We start from the raw sequence: 19,682 nt of genomic DNA on the forward strand, positions 1-19,682 counted from the left end.
TTTTTTTTTTTACAAAAAAGAAAAGCCATTTCAGCATAACCAATACATGGAAAAACAAATCTGACTGTTCCCCACCTGTGGGCCCTACCCTCTACCTCCCCCCCCCAACTTTTGCAAAGGAATAATGTCTTCTTTCTTTCCTTTGGGGCCAAGTTTATTCTATGTCATTTTACAACATTAATATTCATTTGTTCTATAGTTATTCTTTCTGTTTACATTGTTGCAGTCATGTTTTTCCCCTTGGCTAGGCTTGCTTTACTTTGCATCAGGTCATGAAGCCTTTCTGATATTCTTCCTGCTGTGATTTCTTACAACCCAGCAATATTCCATTGCATTCCTGTGCCTAAGCTTGTTTAGCCTTTCCCCAGTTCATTCCTGCCCCCTGCCCCCCCCATCTACTTGAGACTACTCAGTTACAGGCCAACAGATGGACACAGCTCAGCTGTGGCCCTGACCGAGGGGACGGAGAAGGGACTTCTCCATTGCTTATCACCACCCCCTCACATACTGTCCAGATGGAGGTAGTCTTTTGGTAAGACGGCTCTCAAGCTGACCTCCTGCTGTTTGGTTTCTGACACATGAGCAGCCCGGGCTGTTTCTTTCCCTGATCTAGGAGAGGAGAGAGGGCAGGGTGAGTGGCCCCACTGTCCACGAGGAAACGGGATCAGAATCACAGTGATGTTTTTACCATGCGTAGGGGTCAGGGCTTTGATGGGCATTCCAGCCCTTCCTTTTGTCAGCTTCAGAGAGGGGAGGGGAGACAGGTGGAAGGGAGGAACAGGGGACAGAAGGAATTGGCAGATGGACTAAAAAGCACAAATTAGGTGTGGCCTAGTGAGGCAGCTATATGGCATAGTGGGTGGGATGCCAAACTTGGGCTTAGGAAGAGCTGAATTCAAATCCTTTCCACAACTTGCTTCTTGCAGCCTTAATTTCCCTATCTAAAAAATGTACACAATAATAACACCATCTCTGTGGGTTGTTGTGAGATCAAATGAGGTAATGTATGTAAAGCACTTTGTAAACCTTAAAGGTTAAACTTATTTTAACACTTTACCTAGTTTTAATGGGATGGGGGATGGTAATGGACGGGAGGGAGGGAGATCTGTCCTTTATCTCAGTGCTATTGAGTCTATATTTCCATTTGGAAATTTTCCTCATCCCCCAAACTCCTGCCTTGACCCCATGTGTATCTAAAAGTGCCTGATGTACCAGGGTGCAGATGTGGCATCTGCTGGGAATGGAGCGTCCCTTCCTCCTGTGCCAAGGTGCTCTCCTGCCATTTATAGGCCTTTCTTTTTTTCTTTGCTCCCTGCTGTGCTCCTCCCTCCCTTCCCAACCCTGCTCCCCCTACCCCTCTTGCAGAACTTTGACCCCTCTGCTATTCACTGACCACTCCACAGTGTCATCATCATCATCATCACTTGGCATTGGTAGGCTTGCAAAGCTCTTGGAGAATATTACCTAATTTGGTCCTCCTCAAACCCAGAAGTTAGATGCTATTATCCCCATTTTACAGTTGAGGAAAAGAGGCAGACAGAAGTTAAGTCCATTGTCCAAGGTCACCCAGCTAGGCTGTTTCTGAGGTCACATTTGAACTCAGGTCTTCCTGACCTCAGCACCCTAGCCAACATGTCATCTGGCTCCCTTGACTTGGTATTCCAGGACGCTGCCAAGCTGCTCCTAATTCTTTAATTTCCTCTGTGTCTGAATGTATGTCCTCATCTCCCTGGATCCTATTGGGAGCTTCCTTAGGGCTTGAGTCTCTTCTTACTTCCTAGTCTTTCCTCATTCCTCTTTGCTTTGACAGGCATCTGCCATAGAAGACGGAGAGTGGGGTAGGGTGGTTTGTTTAGCACAGGAGAGAATGAATGGATAATTATATATTAGGCCCCTTCTGTATGCTTAACTCAAAAGGCTTCTGAAGCAGAGATTTTGTAGTCTCATTAGGGGAGGAACACTAACATGAGAGACAACTGAGTGGAAAGAATTTGGAGACAATGGCCCTGAATTTGAATCTCACCTTGGGTCCTCTAGATGTGGGAATTTGTGTAAGCCATCCTTCTTTTCTCAGTTTGCTCTTCTGAAAAGTGATCAGTTTGGACTTGAACTATAATGTTCCTTCCCGCTTCAAAGTCTTTGGGTTAGAAAAAGAGATAAGGCTGGATAAACGGGTTTAGTATGGTCCGCAGGGAGAGATCACTGGAGGGGGTGGGATTGAACAAGGCCTTGAAGGTTGGGATGTTGGGATTTCTATAGACTCTCCCACAGGGAAAATCGCATGAGCAGAGGCCAGAGGGGGGAATGGGCTCAGCCCATTCAGCCGGTCAGGCCGGACATGGGGGAGAAAGGATTATTTGTCTCTTAGTATTATTTCCTGGTCCCAGAGGGGCCATAAAGACCTGTGGTGTCAGTTGACTTTCACAGATGGTGAAACTAGGGCACTGAGAAATTATGCAGCTCGCCCAAAGGTACATAGCTATTCACTCATGAAACTTGAGCAGAAACTGACCAGCTGACTCCTCTCGGGCAGCAACCTCACCAGCCCCCCTTTCCTACAGTTCAAGACCCCCAAAGACCCAGGAGTCCGCCCGCTAGGAGGGAGGGTGGACATCTGAAGCATACCCATTTCATGGATAGGAAAGGGATGGAGGACAACCTCAAAGTTAGGGTCCAAGTCCTCAGTGCTCCAGACTGGCGACTTCACTTGGTCCTGGGCCTGGAATTGGACTCTTATTTCATATAATCGTGATCCTAGAGGCCCTCTAGACCCACTTCCCTCCATTATGCAGTAATCCCTTTGGCATCAACATGACCCGCTCTATCATCCAGTTTCTAGTTAAATATTCATTTTTGGACAATTCTAATTGTTAGGAAGGTCTTCCTTATACTGGGCCAAAATATGTCTCTCTTCAATTCCTACCCATTGCTTCTAGTCTTGGTCTAGATCACAAGTCTAATCTCTTAGTATTTGAAGTCAGGGATCCTCATGTACCTTCTAAGTTTTCTCTCCTCCAGGCTAAATATTTCTAGGTCTTTCCTCCATTCAATCTGATCCCTATGTCTTGTGCTCCCCCCGCAACCCTGTTCTGTCTCTGGTTAGAGGAAGAGTAAAGACTGAGGCCTTTGGGAAGGCCACACCTTAGCTGAGGACAAGAAACCCAGCTTGCCTTCCACATCTCTAACCCCCACCTGCTACTCTAAACAAAACAAACTGTTTCTTTTATTCCTTGGTCTGTTCAGTCTGGAAAATAAAAACTCCCAGTTTCCCTTCATTCTAGAAGGGTAGGCTATTGAAGGGAAACATATGGCGCTGATTCTTATGACCAGAACCTCACAGAAACCAGGCTATGGATCTAATGGAAGTAAGGCAGGAGATTTGCTAGAAACCAAGTAGTGGGTTATATAAAAAGCAGTCAGCATCTCTCTGATCTCTCCCCGTCCCTTCTATGTGGGCTTTCTTGGGAGTCCACAGATCCACAGACATTGGACCTTTTTTTTAACTATGGTACCATGACATCTCTATTATAATATAGCTATTTTAAAAGTATATATTAAGTTTAACTCAGCCGTACCAACATTGGCCATGTTTTTGTCCCTTTCTGAACTTGATTCTTCTCTCTTCTGTGTATTTTAAACTGCTTTATTGACTTTTTTCTTTTTTTTTTAAAGCAATTGGGGTTAAGTAACTTGCTCAAGGTTACACGGCCAGTTATTTCTGGGTGTGGTAAGTATCAGAGCTCGGATTTGATCCCCAGGTTATCCCGACTCTGGGGCTGGTGCTCTTACTCACTGAGCCACCTAGCTGCCCCTTTCTTTTCTTTTTTTAGGGGGATATGTGGCACTATGCCCCAACCCTGACTTTCCATCATAACTATTCACTCCCCCTAAATAAGAAATCTACACATTGGCCATGCCTGGAAATGTATGTTGCATTCTGCCCTGTCTGTCCCTCACCTCTCTGGCAAGAGATGGGAAGGAGGCATGATTCACTATCTATTCTCTGGAGTTAGGTTTGGTCATTGCACAGATCAGAGTTCTTGGAACTTTCACAGTTGTTTTCCTTTATAATAGCAGAGTCACTGTGGAAATTGTTCAGCTGGTTCTGTTCATGTTCCTCCACAATCACTTATACAGTTCAATAACACACATACATTCCTATGCCATGATTTGGTCAGTTATGTTGTTGATAGACATTCACTTGGTTTTAGTTCTTTATGATGACAAAAAATACTGCTTAAAGTATTTTTATGAATTTAGGTCATTTTCCTCTTTCTTTGATTGCCTTGGGAGTACATGCTTGGTAGTGGTATTACTGGGTCAAAAGGTATGCACACTTTAGTGACTTTTTGGGATATAGTTCCAAACTGCTTTCCTGAATGGTTGGATCAGTTTACAACTCCACTAACAATGCATTAATGTGTCTGTCCTCCTGAATCCCTTTCAATAATTGTCATTATTCTTTTTAGACACTGGGCTTTTCTGTGCTGGACAGCAGAAAGGGAGAGGGTCCCCTTTCTAAGATGGGAGTAAGGGAAAAGAGTGGGGTTAACAAGGGGTGGCCTGGCGGGAGAGGTCAGTGTTAATTCAGCAGACTTCTCACTATTTCCTATTCTCATGCCCTTCTCCCTCTCTTTCAATCAATCAATCAACAAGCATTTATTAAGTGCCTACTATATACCAAACACTGCTAAGTATTAGGGATACAAAGGCAAAAGTAAGCACTCCCTTTTCCCTTTCCCTCCTCTCCATCTCTTTTTTCTTTTCTTGTCTCTCTCTGTTACATCCTTCTCCTTGTCCTCTCCTTTTTGAGAACTTTTTTTCTTTTTGCCATGTCCTCTTTTCATTCCCTCCTTGAAGCAACTGGGGGATTGGCATTTGAAGAGGATGAGGGATTGGGAAATGACTTCCATGCCCAGTGAGCCAGGTCCCTCCCCCCAACTCCTAGTTCTAGGCAATTGACAAAAAGGCTTCCATAAAAGGCCTGTCAGAGCTGTAGTGAATAGATTAATGAGATTTCCATCAGGAGACAGAAGACAATAGGATCCTCCCCTTCCAAGGCCCCCTTTGTCCCAGCCTGAGATATTGGGGGGGCAGTATATGGAGGGTAGAGAATCTTTTAAAATTTTTTCTTTTTTATTATGAGCTTAATTAATATCACAAACATGAACACTTCAGCATAGAAAAAAAAGAAAGCATGCTATATGGAATTTTGAACCTCCAATGTGCATGTACTGTTTGAGCTTTTCCCCTTGATGTCCGAGGTTCCTATCTTCTTTGTGTCATGGACCCCTTTGACCATCTGGTGAAACCTATGGACCCTTTCTCAGAACCATGTATTTCAGTAACTAAAGGAAATGTTAAATTTTAGCCAGAGGTGAGTAAAAATAAAAAGGTAGTTTTTAAAAAATATCTAAGTTCATGGATTCCCTGAAGTCTACCCAAAGTAGAGGACCCGTAAGAACCTTATCCCTAAATTCAGAACCCTGGTTCTACCCATAACTTGGGTTGTTTTTTTTTTCTAAAATTAAAATTTAACATAGTAGTTTCAACTCTTCCTTCTGAATTTTCTTCTTTTCTCTTTATTTTTAAATGATTTGTTTCTTTTCTTTTTTTTTCATCCTTTAAAAAAAATCACTCCCTCCATTACTCTTTGGCATTGCTTTCCTACTCCCCCCCCAAAAGACCCAACCCCCCCAAACCAAAAGAAAAGCTCTCCTTTAGAACAAATAAGCATAGTCATGCAAAACAAACCCCCAATTCCAGCTGCGCTGGAGAAAGAATGCTTCATTGTGTACCCACCTCTAGTCCATTGCCTCTCTGCCAGGAGGTGGGTGAAACTGTAAAATCTTCATGGAAGAAGTGATATCCTTTATCACACCAGGATAGAGGGGGCCATATAGCTGCCTGGGAGGAGGCTCCATGTGCTCCAGGCCTTCCAATCATTGAGTAACTTCAGAGTCAAGGGCCCTAGGTACCGCAATAGCTTCTTTCATAAATCGAACACTGGGCCTCTAGTCAGAAGGACCTGACACTCGCTGACTGTGGGCAAGTGACTGAAGCTCTCTGTCTGCCTTGGTTTTCTCAGCTGTAAAATGGAAATAATAATCACACCTACCTTCAGAGGATTGTTGTGAGGATCAAATAAGATAGTATGGTAAAGTGCTTAGCACAGAGCCTGGCACATAGTACTTAATAAATACTTCTCCCCTTCCCTTTCCTTTATAAATAGTGGTCCTTTGTATATCTTAGTAAGTAAACTTTCATAGATGGAGTCCTAAATACACCTGTTTTATGCTCAGTTTTTTTTCCCTTGGAAAACAATGCAGTAGGGAAGGTCCAATTTGTATTCAGTCCCCCTCCCCCCAGGAGAGAGGGAAAGCCCACCTATGAAGTTAGGGATTTAGCTGCAGGATCTAGAGAAGAGAATTTTAGAGGCCATGGATTGTTTCTAGGATAATCTCTGCCAGGATTTCATTTTGTGACTTTGGACAAGGTTTTTCATTTCTCTTGGCCTCAGTTTCCTTATCTGAAAAATGAAACCCCAAGTCAGATATTTGTATGGTGCTTTCCTCATAACACAGTTGGGAAGGAAGTTCTGAAAGGAGTGTGGACCCATTTGACAGATGAGCAAATAGGCCCAAGGAGGCCTGGGGGGATTGCATATCAAGTGTTGGAGGAACTTTTCTGACTCCAAGTCTATAGTTTATACTCTATCACACTGACTCACTTAAATAAGCCAAGAGCAGGTATGCCATTTGGGTGGGTCAGTCTGTGAATAGCTCAGGTAGGACCAAGTAAGTATTAGCCAACTATCCCCTGATAGGTTCTGCAAGATCTGTGGTAAAATAAGGAAGAAGAGGTTTCAGAAGGCATACATTCAACAAATATTGTTGTGGGGGGGGGGGCTAACAATGTAAAAGCCATCTGGGGGCCATTGGCATTCACCAAGATATGTAAGACTTGGTCCCTGACCATGGAGAAAAAGGCTAGTGATATTCTGGAGATCTGATACTCTGGAAGTTTTGCATACCTAGGAGGGAAGGAAGCTTCCCTAAGCTACTACTAATTAGAAAAGGTCTTAGAAACCAAAACCTTTAATTCTCATATAGTAATTTTATGTGGATGTGGGTGTGTTTTCAGCTATTTATTAAAATTCAAAAATGTTTATCTTTAAAACATGTTTTAGTGGAAAACTCAGAAAACTGATTTTATTTACCTTGTAGACAGTTACATCTTTTTTTTTTTTAACACTCATATGTAACCAGCAGGTGGTGATATCTGGCAGGGTTTGTAAGTGTAAACTAGAAGGGAAAAATGAAAGGCCAGCCCTCTCCACCTTTGGAATATTTGCATGGCAACTCTTCCCAGAGCACACTTTTATCCTTCTACCTAGATAAACTACTCTACTACCTTTGCTCCCCTGAGCATGTTTCCTGGGGCAGTTACATGGTAAAGCATGCAGAGCACTAGACCCAGAGTCTTCAAGGAGACCTGAGTTCAAATCCAGCCTCAGACAGCCACCTGAGGTTGTCACCCAACCCCTGTTTGCCTCAGTTTCCTTATCTATAAAATAGGGGTAAAAATAACGATGAGTCTGTTGTATGTCTCTTTAATAACAGGGAGACTTGACAGAAAAAAATGAATGTGTTTGGAGAGAGGATTTAAGCAAAATAAAATCAGAAATCAGCATCAGTTAGAACACTAGGTAATCCCCACTGTGATTGGCTGGCCCTTGGGAGCCCTGGGATCTCTTTGGTTCCAATTCATCCCCTTCATCGTTTGTAGTTTGTATCTAATGGGGTGGAGTGTGATATGAGAAACTTTGCCTACCAGAAAACCTGGAGGAGAGGGGACGGGGCCAACTGTCAGGAACCACTTACCCAAGATTCACAGTGTATGCTTGTGTGTAAATGAAGGATGATCCATTGGATTTGAAGCTAGAAACTTTCTAGATAATCTAGTCCAACATTTTCATAAAGTAAGGGTTCAGAGAAAGGATAGCTAGATCCCATGGACTCCAATTCTATGGGGTGCATATCAGCTCAGGTAGAATGGGAAGTTCTCAGAAATTAAATTCTGAAGACAAAACTAGAAAAAATTTCTCTGAGGAGTAAAAAGGGGAGTTTTCTAATGAGACCGATGCGTTTGCTAAGGGAATTAATTACCCAGTTTCAATTTTTAAGAGACATAGGATCCAACTGTGCTTGATTACATCCTCTCCTATCTTCTCTAGTGGATTCTCGCCTTAATCACCTTTCTCCTCTTGTTAAACTTCAATCTCTCCCTATACTAAATGAGGTAACATATATAAAGTTCTTCGTAAACCTTAAAGTCCTATAAAAATGCTAGCTAATGTCATTTTGTTGTTAATGGTGTTGTTATTGGGTACTGGTTCCTTTCCTGTGGTCTACAAATGAGCTGAGTCTTCCTCATTCTTAAAAAAAAAAAAAACCCCAAACCTTAATTAGACCCTCAAGCTATTGTCCTGTATCCCTCCTCCCTTTCTCTACTGAACTTGAAGGAAAAACTCTTCTCACTTGTCACCTCCACTTCCTCTCTCTCACTTACTTCTCAACCAGTCTGGCCTCTGACCTCATCACTCAACTGAACCTGCTCTTTCCAAAGCTACTAGTGATCTCTTAATTGCCAGATCCAGTGGCCTTTTCTCAGTCCTCATCCTTCTTGACCTCTCTCTGCAGCCTCTGACACTGTTGGCCACCCTCTCCTCCGAGATACTCTCTCTTCTTTGGGTTTATGTGACATTATTCTTTCCAGGTTCTCCTCTCTCTCATTGCTCTTTTTAGGCCTCCTTTGCTGACTAATTGCTATCCTGGCCTCTAAACATGGGTGTAGCACAAGGCTAAGCGCCGCCCCCCCCAACTCTCTGTCTCTTCTCTTTCTGTCCCTGTCTCTCCTGTTTTTCGTCCTCCCTCCCTCCCTCTTTCTCTCTGTCTCTCTGTCTCTCTCCTCTCTCTCCTTTCTCTCTCCTCTCTCTTCCTCTGTCTCTCCTCTCTCTCGCTCTGTATCTCCTCTCTTTCTCTTCCTCTCTCTCTGTCTCTGTCTCTCTCTGTCCTCCCCCAACTTCTTTCTGACCTTATCAGCTCCTTTGGGTTTAATTATGCAGATGATTATGCAAATGATTCATCAATCTATATATTCAGTCTTAGTCTCTTTTCTGAGCTATTCTGAGTCTTTCTTCTGGCCCAAATCACATTTCCAACTACATGTCCCAGAAACATCTTAAACCCAACATGCCCAAAACAGAACTCACTCTCTTTCCCCCCAAACCTATCCCTTTGATGAACTTCCCTGTTTCTGCCAAGGCCATTTTTCCAGTTTTCCACATGGGCAACCTTGGCATTATCTTTGACTACTCATTCTCCCTTTCCCCATATATACACTCACCATATCTTGCCATTTCTATGTCCACAACATTTTTTTCCTCCTCATATCTCTTCTCTCTGTTCACACAACTGCCACTTTAGTTCATCACTTCTCACTTACATTATTGCAGTTTTTCCCCAAATAGGTCTCTGTCTCAAGTCATTGTCTGGACTTCTCTGTCTCTTCTCCAGTTGCCTTACCACTGAGGAAATCTCTCTGTCCTTAGTCCCTACCCCCTTACTGATGTGTTACTGGCCTGGGCCACCATTTCATGAGAGGCCCTAACCATGCTCACTTCATTCCTCACTTGACCCACTCTTTCACTTCCTTTATTATCTTCCCCCATTAGAATATAAGCTTCTTGAGGGTACAGATTGTCTTTTTGGCATGTTTTTGTATTCATAATATTTAGCACAATACTTACCACCAATGCTAGCTCTCTCTCTCTCTCTCTCTCTCTCTTCCTCTCTCTCTCCCCCTCTGTCTCTCTCTCCCTCTCTCCTCTCTTCTTCTTTCTCTCTCCCTCTCTTCCTCTCTGTCTGTCTGTCTGTCTCTCCTCTCCCTTCTCTTTCTCCCTCTTTCTGTCTAATCTGTCTGACTAATCTATTTGTCTGTCTGTCTGATCTATGTCTTTCTAATCTATCTGTCTAGTCTATTTATCTATTTATCTGTCTGATATGTGTCCATCTGTCTAATCTATCTTTCTGTCTGTCTGTCTCTGTCTGTCTATCTATCTATCCATCTTACTTATCCTATCTATGTCTGTCTTATCTATCTTTCTATCTGATCTACGTCTGTCTAATCTGTTTTTCTATTCATCAGTCCATTCATCTATCTATCTAGAGATATAACACCTTTTGCCAATCTGCCTGTTACCCTGGCACAGGGTTCATCCTAATCTTTTCTGTATCGTTCCAGTTTTAGTCTATGTGTTGCCAAATCGAGCACACTGAGCATTTAAAGGGCTGTCAAATGAAAGAAATATTGAACTGGGTCTGCTTAACCAGAGGCATGCTGATGAAATGTTTAACAAATGACTCTCTACATGCTTTTTTCTTTTTTTTAAAGCAATTGGGGTTAAGTAACTTGCTCAAGGTTACACGGCCAGTTATTTCTGGGTGTGGTGCTGAGTATCTGAGCCCGGGATTTGATCTCCAGGTCATCCAGACACTGGAGCCAGTGCTCTTACTCCCTGAGCCACCTGGCCTCCCCTCTACATGCTTTTAAATTTAATCCACATTATTAACATTTTCTCCATCATTTTCTTAAGTCTAGACAATCAACAAAACAATAAATCTATCCCTGAGTTGTAATGTTTGTGATTTCCAAGGTATAAATGCTCGCAATGAAAAATGTCAAATTCAGCTGGTAGCAACTGCCTCTAGCATCCGCTGATTTGGTCCTGGAAGGTCAAGGTATCAGAAGCAAGAGGTAAAGCAATTAGGCCTGATATTAGGAAAAAATTTCTAATCATGAGAGCTGTTCCAAATTATGTGCCTTTGGAAGTGTCGAGTTTCCCATCAGTGAAGGTCTTCAGGCAAAGGCTGGGTGAGCACTTGTTGCCTAGGTTATAGAGGAGACTTCTCAGGTCCCAGTGGGTTTAGATGGTCTTTGTGGCCTCTGGAAAATCTGAAATTCTGAGATTCTTTGAAACTGAGGACTAGAAATGGGAACCAGCTTGGCCAAAATCATTCAGACTACGTGTACCAGGGTTTGGTTTTGAACCTATGTCAACTGATACGTAGACATCTTTGAAAATGTATCCTGGGTTGTGTGTGTCTGTGTTCATGGCCAATCATCTCATTTTGTAAGGAAGAAACCATGATTTCAGAACAGGGAGGTGCCTTACTAAGGGTCATACAGCTCCCTAGTGGCAGGAGTGTATGGATAGGTATGGATAGAGGAACCAACATGTGGTGCTTCTGATGCATGTATATGACGTTGTCAAGAGGGATGCTTCAGGCTTACCCTACTGACTCATATTGTTTATACACATCTATATGTACATTCATGTATGTTGTAGCTGTAGGGGGCCCAGGCAATCTGGGATGTTCCAATCAGTCTGATCCAGCTTCCCCTCCATAAAGGGACAGCACTTAGGATTTTTAAGCATTCAGGAAACCCCTACCCATGAGCCTAAAATCTCTGGGATCTCAGACAGTTGTCCAGATTTGTTCCATAATAGAATAAGTAGCATGAATCTCTTAGAACAAAACCAAATTAAACCTTGTAAGGTGGGTGGGCTCCTAAAGAGGGATTAGGTACTTGAGGCTGATTATAAATTAACCCCTTGTATCCTGGATGAGCCCCCAAGGTATAACCCATGCTCTGGGGTCACATAGGCCAGGGGTCAATAAATCTGACTGTCCCTTTTGAGCTCTAAGGGGATGCCTTGGCAGCTGGGAAACCTGGCCGGAGACTCTAGGTCTGCCCCTGGTAGATGCCCTTGTTGAACTGAGCAGCCTTGCCAAGGCCTAGGTTTGGGTTTCACAGACTCTTTTCTTCTGTTTCTCCAGCTCTGTCGAAGATGCACTGGTCACCAGAACATGCCCAGCCCCTCAACCAGTGGCCAGATCAGCACCTGGATGTCTCTTCTACCACTCCGTCACCAGCCCACAAGTTGGAGCTGCCCTCTGCAGGCCGTCAGCGATGCCATTACGCCTGGGCCCACGATGACATCTCTACCCTCACAGCCTCCAATCTTCTCAAGCGCTATGCTGAGAAGTACTCAGGGGTCCTCAACTCTCCCTATGACAGGCCTTCCCTGGGTGGCTATGCTGAAGCCACTTTTGGGACCATCAATGGAGCCAAAGGAGATGTGGAGTCCTGGCCTGGGACACCTGGGACAGAGCCGCCATATCCAGTTACCTCCCTCCATGAGGGTCTCCCAGGAACCAAGTCAGTCAGTGGGAGTGTTGGAGGGGGGCCAGGAGGCCTAGGAGGGTCTCCCGTATTAGCCGGGAATCTTCCTGAACCTCTCTACACTGGCAATACCTGTGGGGGGCCATCTGGGGGACCAGAGTATGGTCCTGGATATGGTGGGGGGTACCTTGCCACTGGGTACTGTGGGCAAACAAGTGCAGCTCTGCCCCCACCGCCCTCAGCAGGGCTCCTACAGCCACCCCCTCCCCCTGGCTATGGCCCCTCTAGCTCCCTGTACAACTATCCCTCAGGGGGATACCCGGCCCAGCCTGGATTTGGGGGCCTCCCTCCACCCCCACCCCCTGCCCCTTACCTTTCCTCAGGTCTGGCAACACCCACCCCCTTACCCCCACCAGCCCCTGCCCCAGCAACACCTGCAGCCTACAGTTTCCAACCAGGGAGTGAGCCAGGCATTTCACTAAAGCGCAAGGCCTTTGATGAAGGTGGGGAAGGCCGATACCACAAGTATAGCTATGAGCCCACCAAGCCCCCCATCTCCGATGGTCCCTCCTACCCTCCTTCAAACAACAATGGTGAATGCCAAGGCAATGGGTTCCGAGGGAAGTTGCCAGGGACCAGGGAGGAGGTGTCAGGAAAATATGGCAGTGGAGGGGGCCCTTCTCTCAAGGTGCTGGGCTCTCCAGCCTACACCCCACACCAGGAGTCCTTTGAGAAATTCCCCGAGCGCCTGTCGGTGGAGCGAGGGCTGGCCCCAACCTCTCGGGGGGGCTTCACTGTCCTGGGGGAACCTCCAAAGAGTGTGGACCCTGTGGCTCTGGAGCTGGTGACCAGCAAGATGATGGACTGTGGCCCCCCAGTGCAGTGGGCTGACATCGCTGGGCAGGGCCCCCTCAAGGCTGCCCTTGAAGAGGAGCTGGTGTGGCCCATGTTGAGACCAGCTGCATATTCGCGTGGACCTTGCCCGCCTCGGACTCTGCTACTCTTTGGTCCTCGGGGTGCGGGCAAGTCCCTCCTGGGTCGATGCCTCTCCACGCAGCTGGGCTCCATGCTGCTGCGCCTGAGCGGGGCAGCCTTGGCGGCCCAGGGTGCAGGGGAAGGTGGGCGTCTGCTCCAGGCTGCCTTCTTTGCCGCCCGATGCCGCCCACCTGCTGTCTTGGTGATCAGTGAGCTGGAAGCCCTTCTGCCTGCCCAGGATGAGGCCCCTGCCTCCGGAAGCCTACAGGCCCAGCTCCTGGCTTACCTGGATGGCGGGGGTGGCACTAGTGGGGAGGGGGTGGTAGTGGTGGGCACCACACCCCGACCTGGGGCACTGGATGAGGCTGCCCGCAGGCGCTTTGCTCACCGATTCTATGTGTCCCTTCCTGATGCATCTGCCCGGGGGCAGATCCTCCAGCGGGCACTTGCCCAGCAGGGCTGTGGGCTGAGTGAGGGAGAGCTTTCAGCTCTGGTGCGAGGCACACAGGGATACTCAGGGGGTGAACTGGTACAGCTGTGCCAGCAGGCAGTGGCTAGAGCTGGGGCTGGAGCTGGGGGGGGCCTCCCAGGGTTGCAGCCAGCCCCCTCCTACAAAGACTTTGAGGCAGCCTTGGCCAAAGTGTGTCCCCAAGCCTCCCCCAAGGAGCTGGACTTGTATGTAGAATGGGACAAGATGTATGGCTCAGGACACTGATGGATGGGTGGGGGAGTGCCCCCTTCCACCCCTCTCCTTAGCAGGGAGCAATGACTACTTTGGGGTGTCTCTGGAACCAGGCCGATATCAGGGAGGGGCAGAATGTGGGGAGGGAGGGAGGGAAGGGAATTGTCATGAGCTTCTTCCTTCTGTGGTCAGGAAGATGCTTTAGGTCTGCCTGGCCGCCCAGGGAAGGCTCACTGTACTCAGGTCTCTACTATTTATTACTCCAGCCCTGGGCTGAGTGACCGCAGGTCCCAGGAACCTTTCTTTCCATCTGTACCTCTTTGTGGAGATGTTGTCTTGTTCCTTCTTCCCACTGTCTCATCTCCAGCTTTACCAGCCTCTCTCTTACTGCCTCTTCATCTGTTTTTGTCTTTCTGGGCCTCTTTCAGGCTCTTGTCCCTCCTTCACCTCAAGATCTCTTTCCACTTCCATCGGTCTCTTTGTGTTTCTTTCCCCCCAGCCTGTTTACGGCCCTCCCTTGCTTGTCTCTTGCTTCGTCTTCCTTCTTTTCTTGTCTCTTCACCTCTGATTTTCTTCCCTAGCAGATAGCTAGAGGAGAACTCATGAATAGCAGACAAAGAGGCCTCTAGCCTCTGTCTGCTCTTTTAAGATCCCAGGAATGAGGAAAGAATTCAATACTCTATTTCTGTCTCCTTCCTGGGACCCCTACTCTGCTACCCCAGGCTACCTTCTGGCCTGAGGGAGGCAAAAAAAAAGGCCAAATAATACCCCAAGCGAGGGGTTGTTTTTGGAGTGGGGGGAGGAGTGTGTTTAATATTCTATACCTCCCTATTATTTTTGTAAGGTTTGTAGAAGTTGCTGTTTTCTGTCTTTTTTTTAATGACTCAGGAAGAAACCCCAGAAAGAATGTCTTTGAATTTAGCTGCTCCTCTATGTTCCCTTTGGAGCTAAGGGCAACTTCTCCCCAAAAGGGCTTAGGAAGTGGGACTAGCATCAGAAACTCCTTGACCCTGGCCCTCCTCCCAACTCCTAGCTCTTTCTGGAAGGGAAGCTGAATGTATTTCTGGGGCTTCCTCTCCAGATCTGAGGCCATAAGTATAGGGGTTTGGTGGGGGGAGTGGCTGGGTTTGGTTATTTAAGGCAGGGGATATTCCCCACCCCTTATTCCCCCCATCTTGAACATTCTCATATCCCCCAATCCCTTTCTCTCTGCCTGTCTCCTGCTGGATTCTGTGGAGAAGTTGTGAGTTTTGAAAAACCTGTCTGAAAAAAAGACCCAAACCCTACCCTGTGTCCTGGAACCTTCCTTATCCTAATTCAGAAGCTCTGTGTGCTGGTCATCTCTGGAGCTGGGAGAAGGAAGGCGTCCTGATGGTTGGGCAGGAATTCAGGGAATTCTAATGGATGGTGGCTAGGAAGGGAAGATCCTCAAAAAGTTACCTCACCTGGCCTCCTGGGATTTAGGACCCCATACTTCATTCAGATGTAAGTTTGTGCTAAGGTGTCTCTGGAAGGGTTTTGGTTTCAAGTTGGTGGGAAGAGGGGGGCAGCAGTGGTGTCTAGTAGGAGCTCATAAACACCTGGGCAGGCATGCCCTAGCACTACCTTAGAAGGTGTGGGGGAAGTTGAGTTTTCAAGAGTTGGAATGGGAAGAAGATTGGTGTCTTGGTTCTAAGACTAAGGAAAATACAGTCTTAGGGTCCTGGATTAGAGCGGATAAGGAGAGAGGGCAGCTAACAACGGAGTGAAATATTTGTTTGCTCCTTCCCCCACTATACTCCCACCCATACCAGGGATTCCCAGAAGTGGTGTTGTAGGCAGCATTACATCCTGTCATGGACACTCCTCTCCTGAGAACTGATGGCAAGCCCAAGGTATCTTCCCCACTCTGTCCATCTCTCAAAGTGCAGGGGATTGAGGGTGGGGATTCAGGTCCTTGGGTGCGGCTTTTTGACGGAGTCCAAGTTTTACAGAACAAATCCTTTATTAGGGGGATTTGTTCTGTGAAGTTTGGATTCTGTCAAAGAGCCACACGAGTCTTTAGAAGGCCACATGTGGCCTCAAGGCCGCAGGTTCCCCACCATTGAGCTAGACAGTCCTAAAGATGGATAAGAGATTTGAATCTTCTTCCAGTCTTTGTGGTGTTTGTACTAAACTCCTCCCCAATCACTTCCCCTTCCCTCCATCTCACTGGGAAACCAGGCAATGGGAATCTATCTCAGAGATTCAGAAGCTTCCCTCCACCCCACACATCCAGATGCCCAGGGCTCTTCTTGTGCTAACCCACATGTGACTGTGACTGATGGAAGGTGTTTCTGTGCCTTGGTCTATGGAACTAGGAGTTGGGACTACTCATTAGCACCCAATTTCAGATTCGTTTCCTGATAACTTCCTCCTGCCCTGTCTTTGCCTCACCCCTATTTTCTTTCTCCCATTCCTGTCTCCATCTATACCCTCATCATCCCAGGTCCTCTAGACTCCCTGAGTGTTGATGCTGGGATGAAGGATGCTCAGAATGAGACCCCTCCCTTCTAAATGAAGCCAGCTGTTCCCATGGTCCCCAAGGAGGTGGCCCAGCCTGTAACAGTGGCCTTTCTTGACCCAATCATCAAGCAACCTGAAATTAACCTAAGCTTCCCTAGTGGGTGTCTCTCCTGGTGTTTGCTCTTGTAAGAGGGGGAAGGGAAGAGACAAGGATTCACATTTCTCAGACTAGGCCCTATCCAAGCTGCATGGCCAAGAGGAACCACGGTAAAAGTCATTCAGCTCCCCCAGGTCCCAGGCTTAGGTTAGAGGCTGAAACCTCCCCAGTAGGGCTGGAGTGGGAGAAGCTCTGGGTCCCTCAGGATCTAGCTGCCCCATCCTGTTTCTTCTTTCAGGCCTTGCTTACCTGGCTTGGCAGGTTCTGTCCAGACCCTGGGGAGGCTGTGTGCAAGGTCTTGCCTGGGGAATGGGAAAGGGAATCATCCCTCCCTAGTTTCGGTTCTCCCTTTCCTCCCTCTGTCTGTGTGTGCCCACCCCTATTTCTATCTAACCCTGCCTCCCTTTTTAACCTTCTTGCCTCTCCTATAAATCTAGCCCTGCCCCCTGGCTTCTCAGTAACAGTAGGGCTATACATATCACACAGGACAAAACGGAGGGAGGACCAGGGGAGAGAAGAGATTTGCAGGTTCCCACTCAGACTTTTTTGGAGGGGGACTGGGAAGGAATGAGCTTAGGTCCTGGAGAGGTGGATGGGTAGCTCTGATTTTACAGATTTCCCACAAGAAAACCAGCATCTGGGGAACTGACCTCTGATTTGTGGGCTTGGCTCTGGCAGAAATATGTATAAAGATCCTTCATTGACCACTCCCTCTCCACCCAGGAGGCCCTAGGGAACCTCTTGCTGGATACTCTCCCCCCCACATATTATACCCCCCACTGTTTACCCCAAGGCCCCACTTTGCACATGGGGAAAGTTCCCCCTTATCCCCCCAAATCCCCAAGATGTCTCGACTACCCATCTATACAATGGGGATAGAGATACACCTACCTCAAGGGGGTTTGGGTGGGGAGGAGAGCTAAAAACATCTTCAGGTGACTGTGGAACTGAAGATTTCAGGTCATGGGGGAGGGATTAGAAGGGTTTACCAAAGAATCCAGGGGCAGGGCATCTGGGAGGGGCCAGCGCCCTACTTTACCAACTGGTCCTTTTCCTCCCCCCAGATTTTGTCGGGGGAGGAGGTGTGTAACTAACCATTTCTACCTCATTTTGCAATGTATTGTATATGGGCATATTTATCTCCTGTCTGACCCATGCTCTGGAGTTGTGGTCTGTCTACCTCAAAAAAACTGTATTTTAAAGAAGAAAAATTGTATTACACAGTATTAAAGAGATGATGTGAGGTGCCAGTGGTTTTCTTGGGGAACCCACTAGGTCTGGGGTGGGAGAAGGGCAGTGGAGAAATTGAGCACCTGGGAGGGGTGGTCACAGATAGTGCCTGAATGGGTGTCTGGTCTTTCTTTAAGCATCAAACAAACATTTATGGAGTGCTTACTAGTGTGCCTGACTCTGTCTAGTTTGAATTTGTGTTATTTAACCCTCCCCTGAAGTCTTTCTAACATGATTCACCTTGGTATTATTGGGATTGCATTCTTGAAGGCTATGCAAACAGTTGAGTTAAGTGAGCTGTGGGCAGGTCCAAGGTCTTAACAAGCAGAGAGAGATCATGTAAGTCTCAGTGAGGGGCCAAGTTCACAAAGGCTCATCGCCAGACTGGCCACAGAAACTCCCGAAAGACATCATATGCTCTATATTAGTGGAAGAAGAACCCACAGGGGCAAAAATCACAGATTCTTGAATGGTGTTAGGTCAAGACCAGGAAGATTTTTTGAGCACCTGCTGCATAATAAATAATAGCTAGTATTTATAAAGTGCTTTAGGAATATTATCTCATTTGATCCTCACAATTAAAATAAAGTACTATTATCTTGATTTTGCAAATGAGGAAATAGATGGGCAGAGGTCAAATGACTTTATGATTAGAGCTGGACTCTGGCACAATTTTTTTTTTTTTTTGCTTTTTGGAAGGCAGTCAGGGTTAAATGACTTGCCCAAGGTCACATGGCTAGTTTTTGCATTAAGTGTCTCAGGCCGGATTTGAACTTAGGACCTCCTGACTCCAGGCCCAGTGCTCTATTCACTGCACCACCTAGCCGCCCCTGGCACAACTTCTAACTCATTTCCTGGGCTGGGCACACAGACCCTCCTATCCCACAACATCCAGCTGATCTGAGCCTGCCAAGGGAACTCCCTCCCTTGTCTCATCTTTTCTCCTTTCTTGCCAGGGGAAGGAGGGGAGACAGGCTCACTTTCTTCTAAAGGCATTCATCAGCTCAGTCCTGAATAGGAAGGAAAAGGGTGGGAGGAAAAGGAGAGAGAGAATGCCAACTAAGAGGGAGGAAGAGCAGAAGTCAAGGGCCTATACTGGCTTGATACTAGCTCTTGGATCACAAAATTTGCACCTGAAAAGAACATTAGAGATAATTGATTCTAAATTCTTCATAGAAAGCCATGGATGAATTGCTGTTCATTTCTGGGAAAGAGAGCTGAGTGGAGACTGCTGATTTTTAAAGTGCTTTGAGATCCCATGGGACGTTGAACCCTGATGCCATCCTTGTGGTTGGAGAGTGGACCAGGTTTGACCTAAGTTAAGTACATGCATAATTGGGGATGGAGAGGCAGGGAGGAGAGAACTTTACTTAAAAAAAAAAACCAAACAACACAAACAAATCTGAAGCCTCTATCAAAGATTCTGTTCTGATACCCCAGGATGACAGACAATATTAGGTCACAGAGTCATATTTTTAGACTCTAGGGAAGGAACCTCCATGTTTATCTGGACCAACCTCTCTCTCAATGGGGAAAAAAAAAATCTTTCTACCAAATCCTGGAGTTAGCTGTTGGGCAGAGCCCAACCCTGTGGAACCCTGGCCTAAGACTTTATTTCCTACCCCCACCCCAAGCCCCAGCTGTGTTGTTCATCTCACAAAATTACCCGAGGGCACAAATCCCCCAGCTTTTTCTCCTCAGTAGGGAAGCTGGAGTGAAGACATGGGGTAAGGATACAAGAGAATGAGACAGCAGCCTCAGAAGCCAAATAGTGCTGGAGGTAGGAATAATGGAATTTCAGAGGAGGGATTGTGTTTCCTCATGCCCACTTTGTAAAGATGAGAAAATCAAGGGAAGAACAGGATTTGCCCAACGTCCTACAGAAAGTAAGACAGCCTTTGTCCC

At 46.5% G+C, this 19,682-nt stretch overlaps 1 protein-coding gene and 1 non-coding gene across 2 annotated transcripts in view; one reads left to right on the forward strand and one right to left on the reverse strand.

The window, feature by feature from the left end:
* Window positions 1–19,646, forward strand: part of FIGNL2 (fidgetin like 2) — a 58,605-nt gene extending 38,959 nt beyond the window's left edge. The window contains exon 2 of the mRNA XM_069092524.1: window positions 11,904–19,646. Coding sequence (XP_068948625.1) covers window positions 11,915–13,939 — 2,025 coding nt within the window. The 5' untranslated portion in view covers window positions 11,904–11,914 and the 3' untranslated portion in view covers window positions 13,940–19,646. The remainder of the gene's footprint in view (window positions 1–11,903) is intronic.
* LOC138164719 (U6 spliceosomal RNA) lies at window positions 10,229–10,335 on the reverse strand. The gene has a single exon (XR_011169166.1). It is a non-coding gene; the product is annotated as a U6 spliceosomal RNA (small nuclear RNA).
* Window positions 19,647–19,682: the final 36 nt, after the last annotated feature.

Source organism: Petaurus breviceps, unplaced genomic scaffold (genome assembly GCF_028583685.1).
Source record: "Petaurus breviceps papuanus isolate PSGF00001 unplaced genomic scaffold, PetGlider_PUasm1.0 191, whole genome shotgun sequence".
Classification (NCBI taxonomy): Eukaryota; Metazoa; Chordata; class Mammalia; order Diprotodontia; family Petauridae; genus Petaurus; species Petaurus breviceps.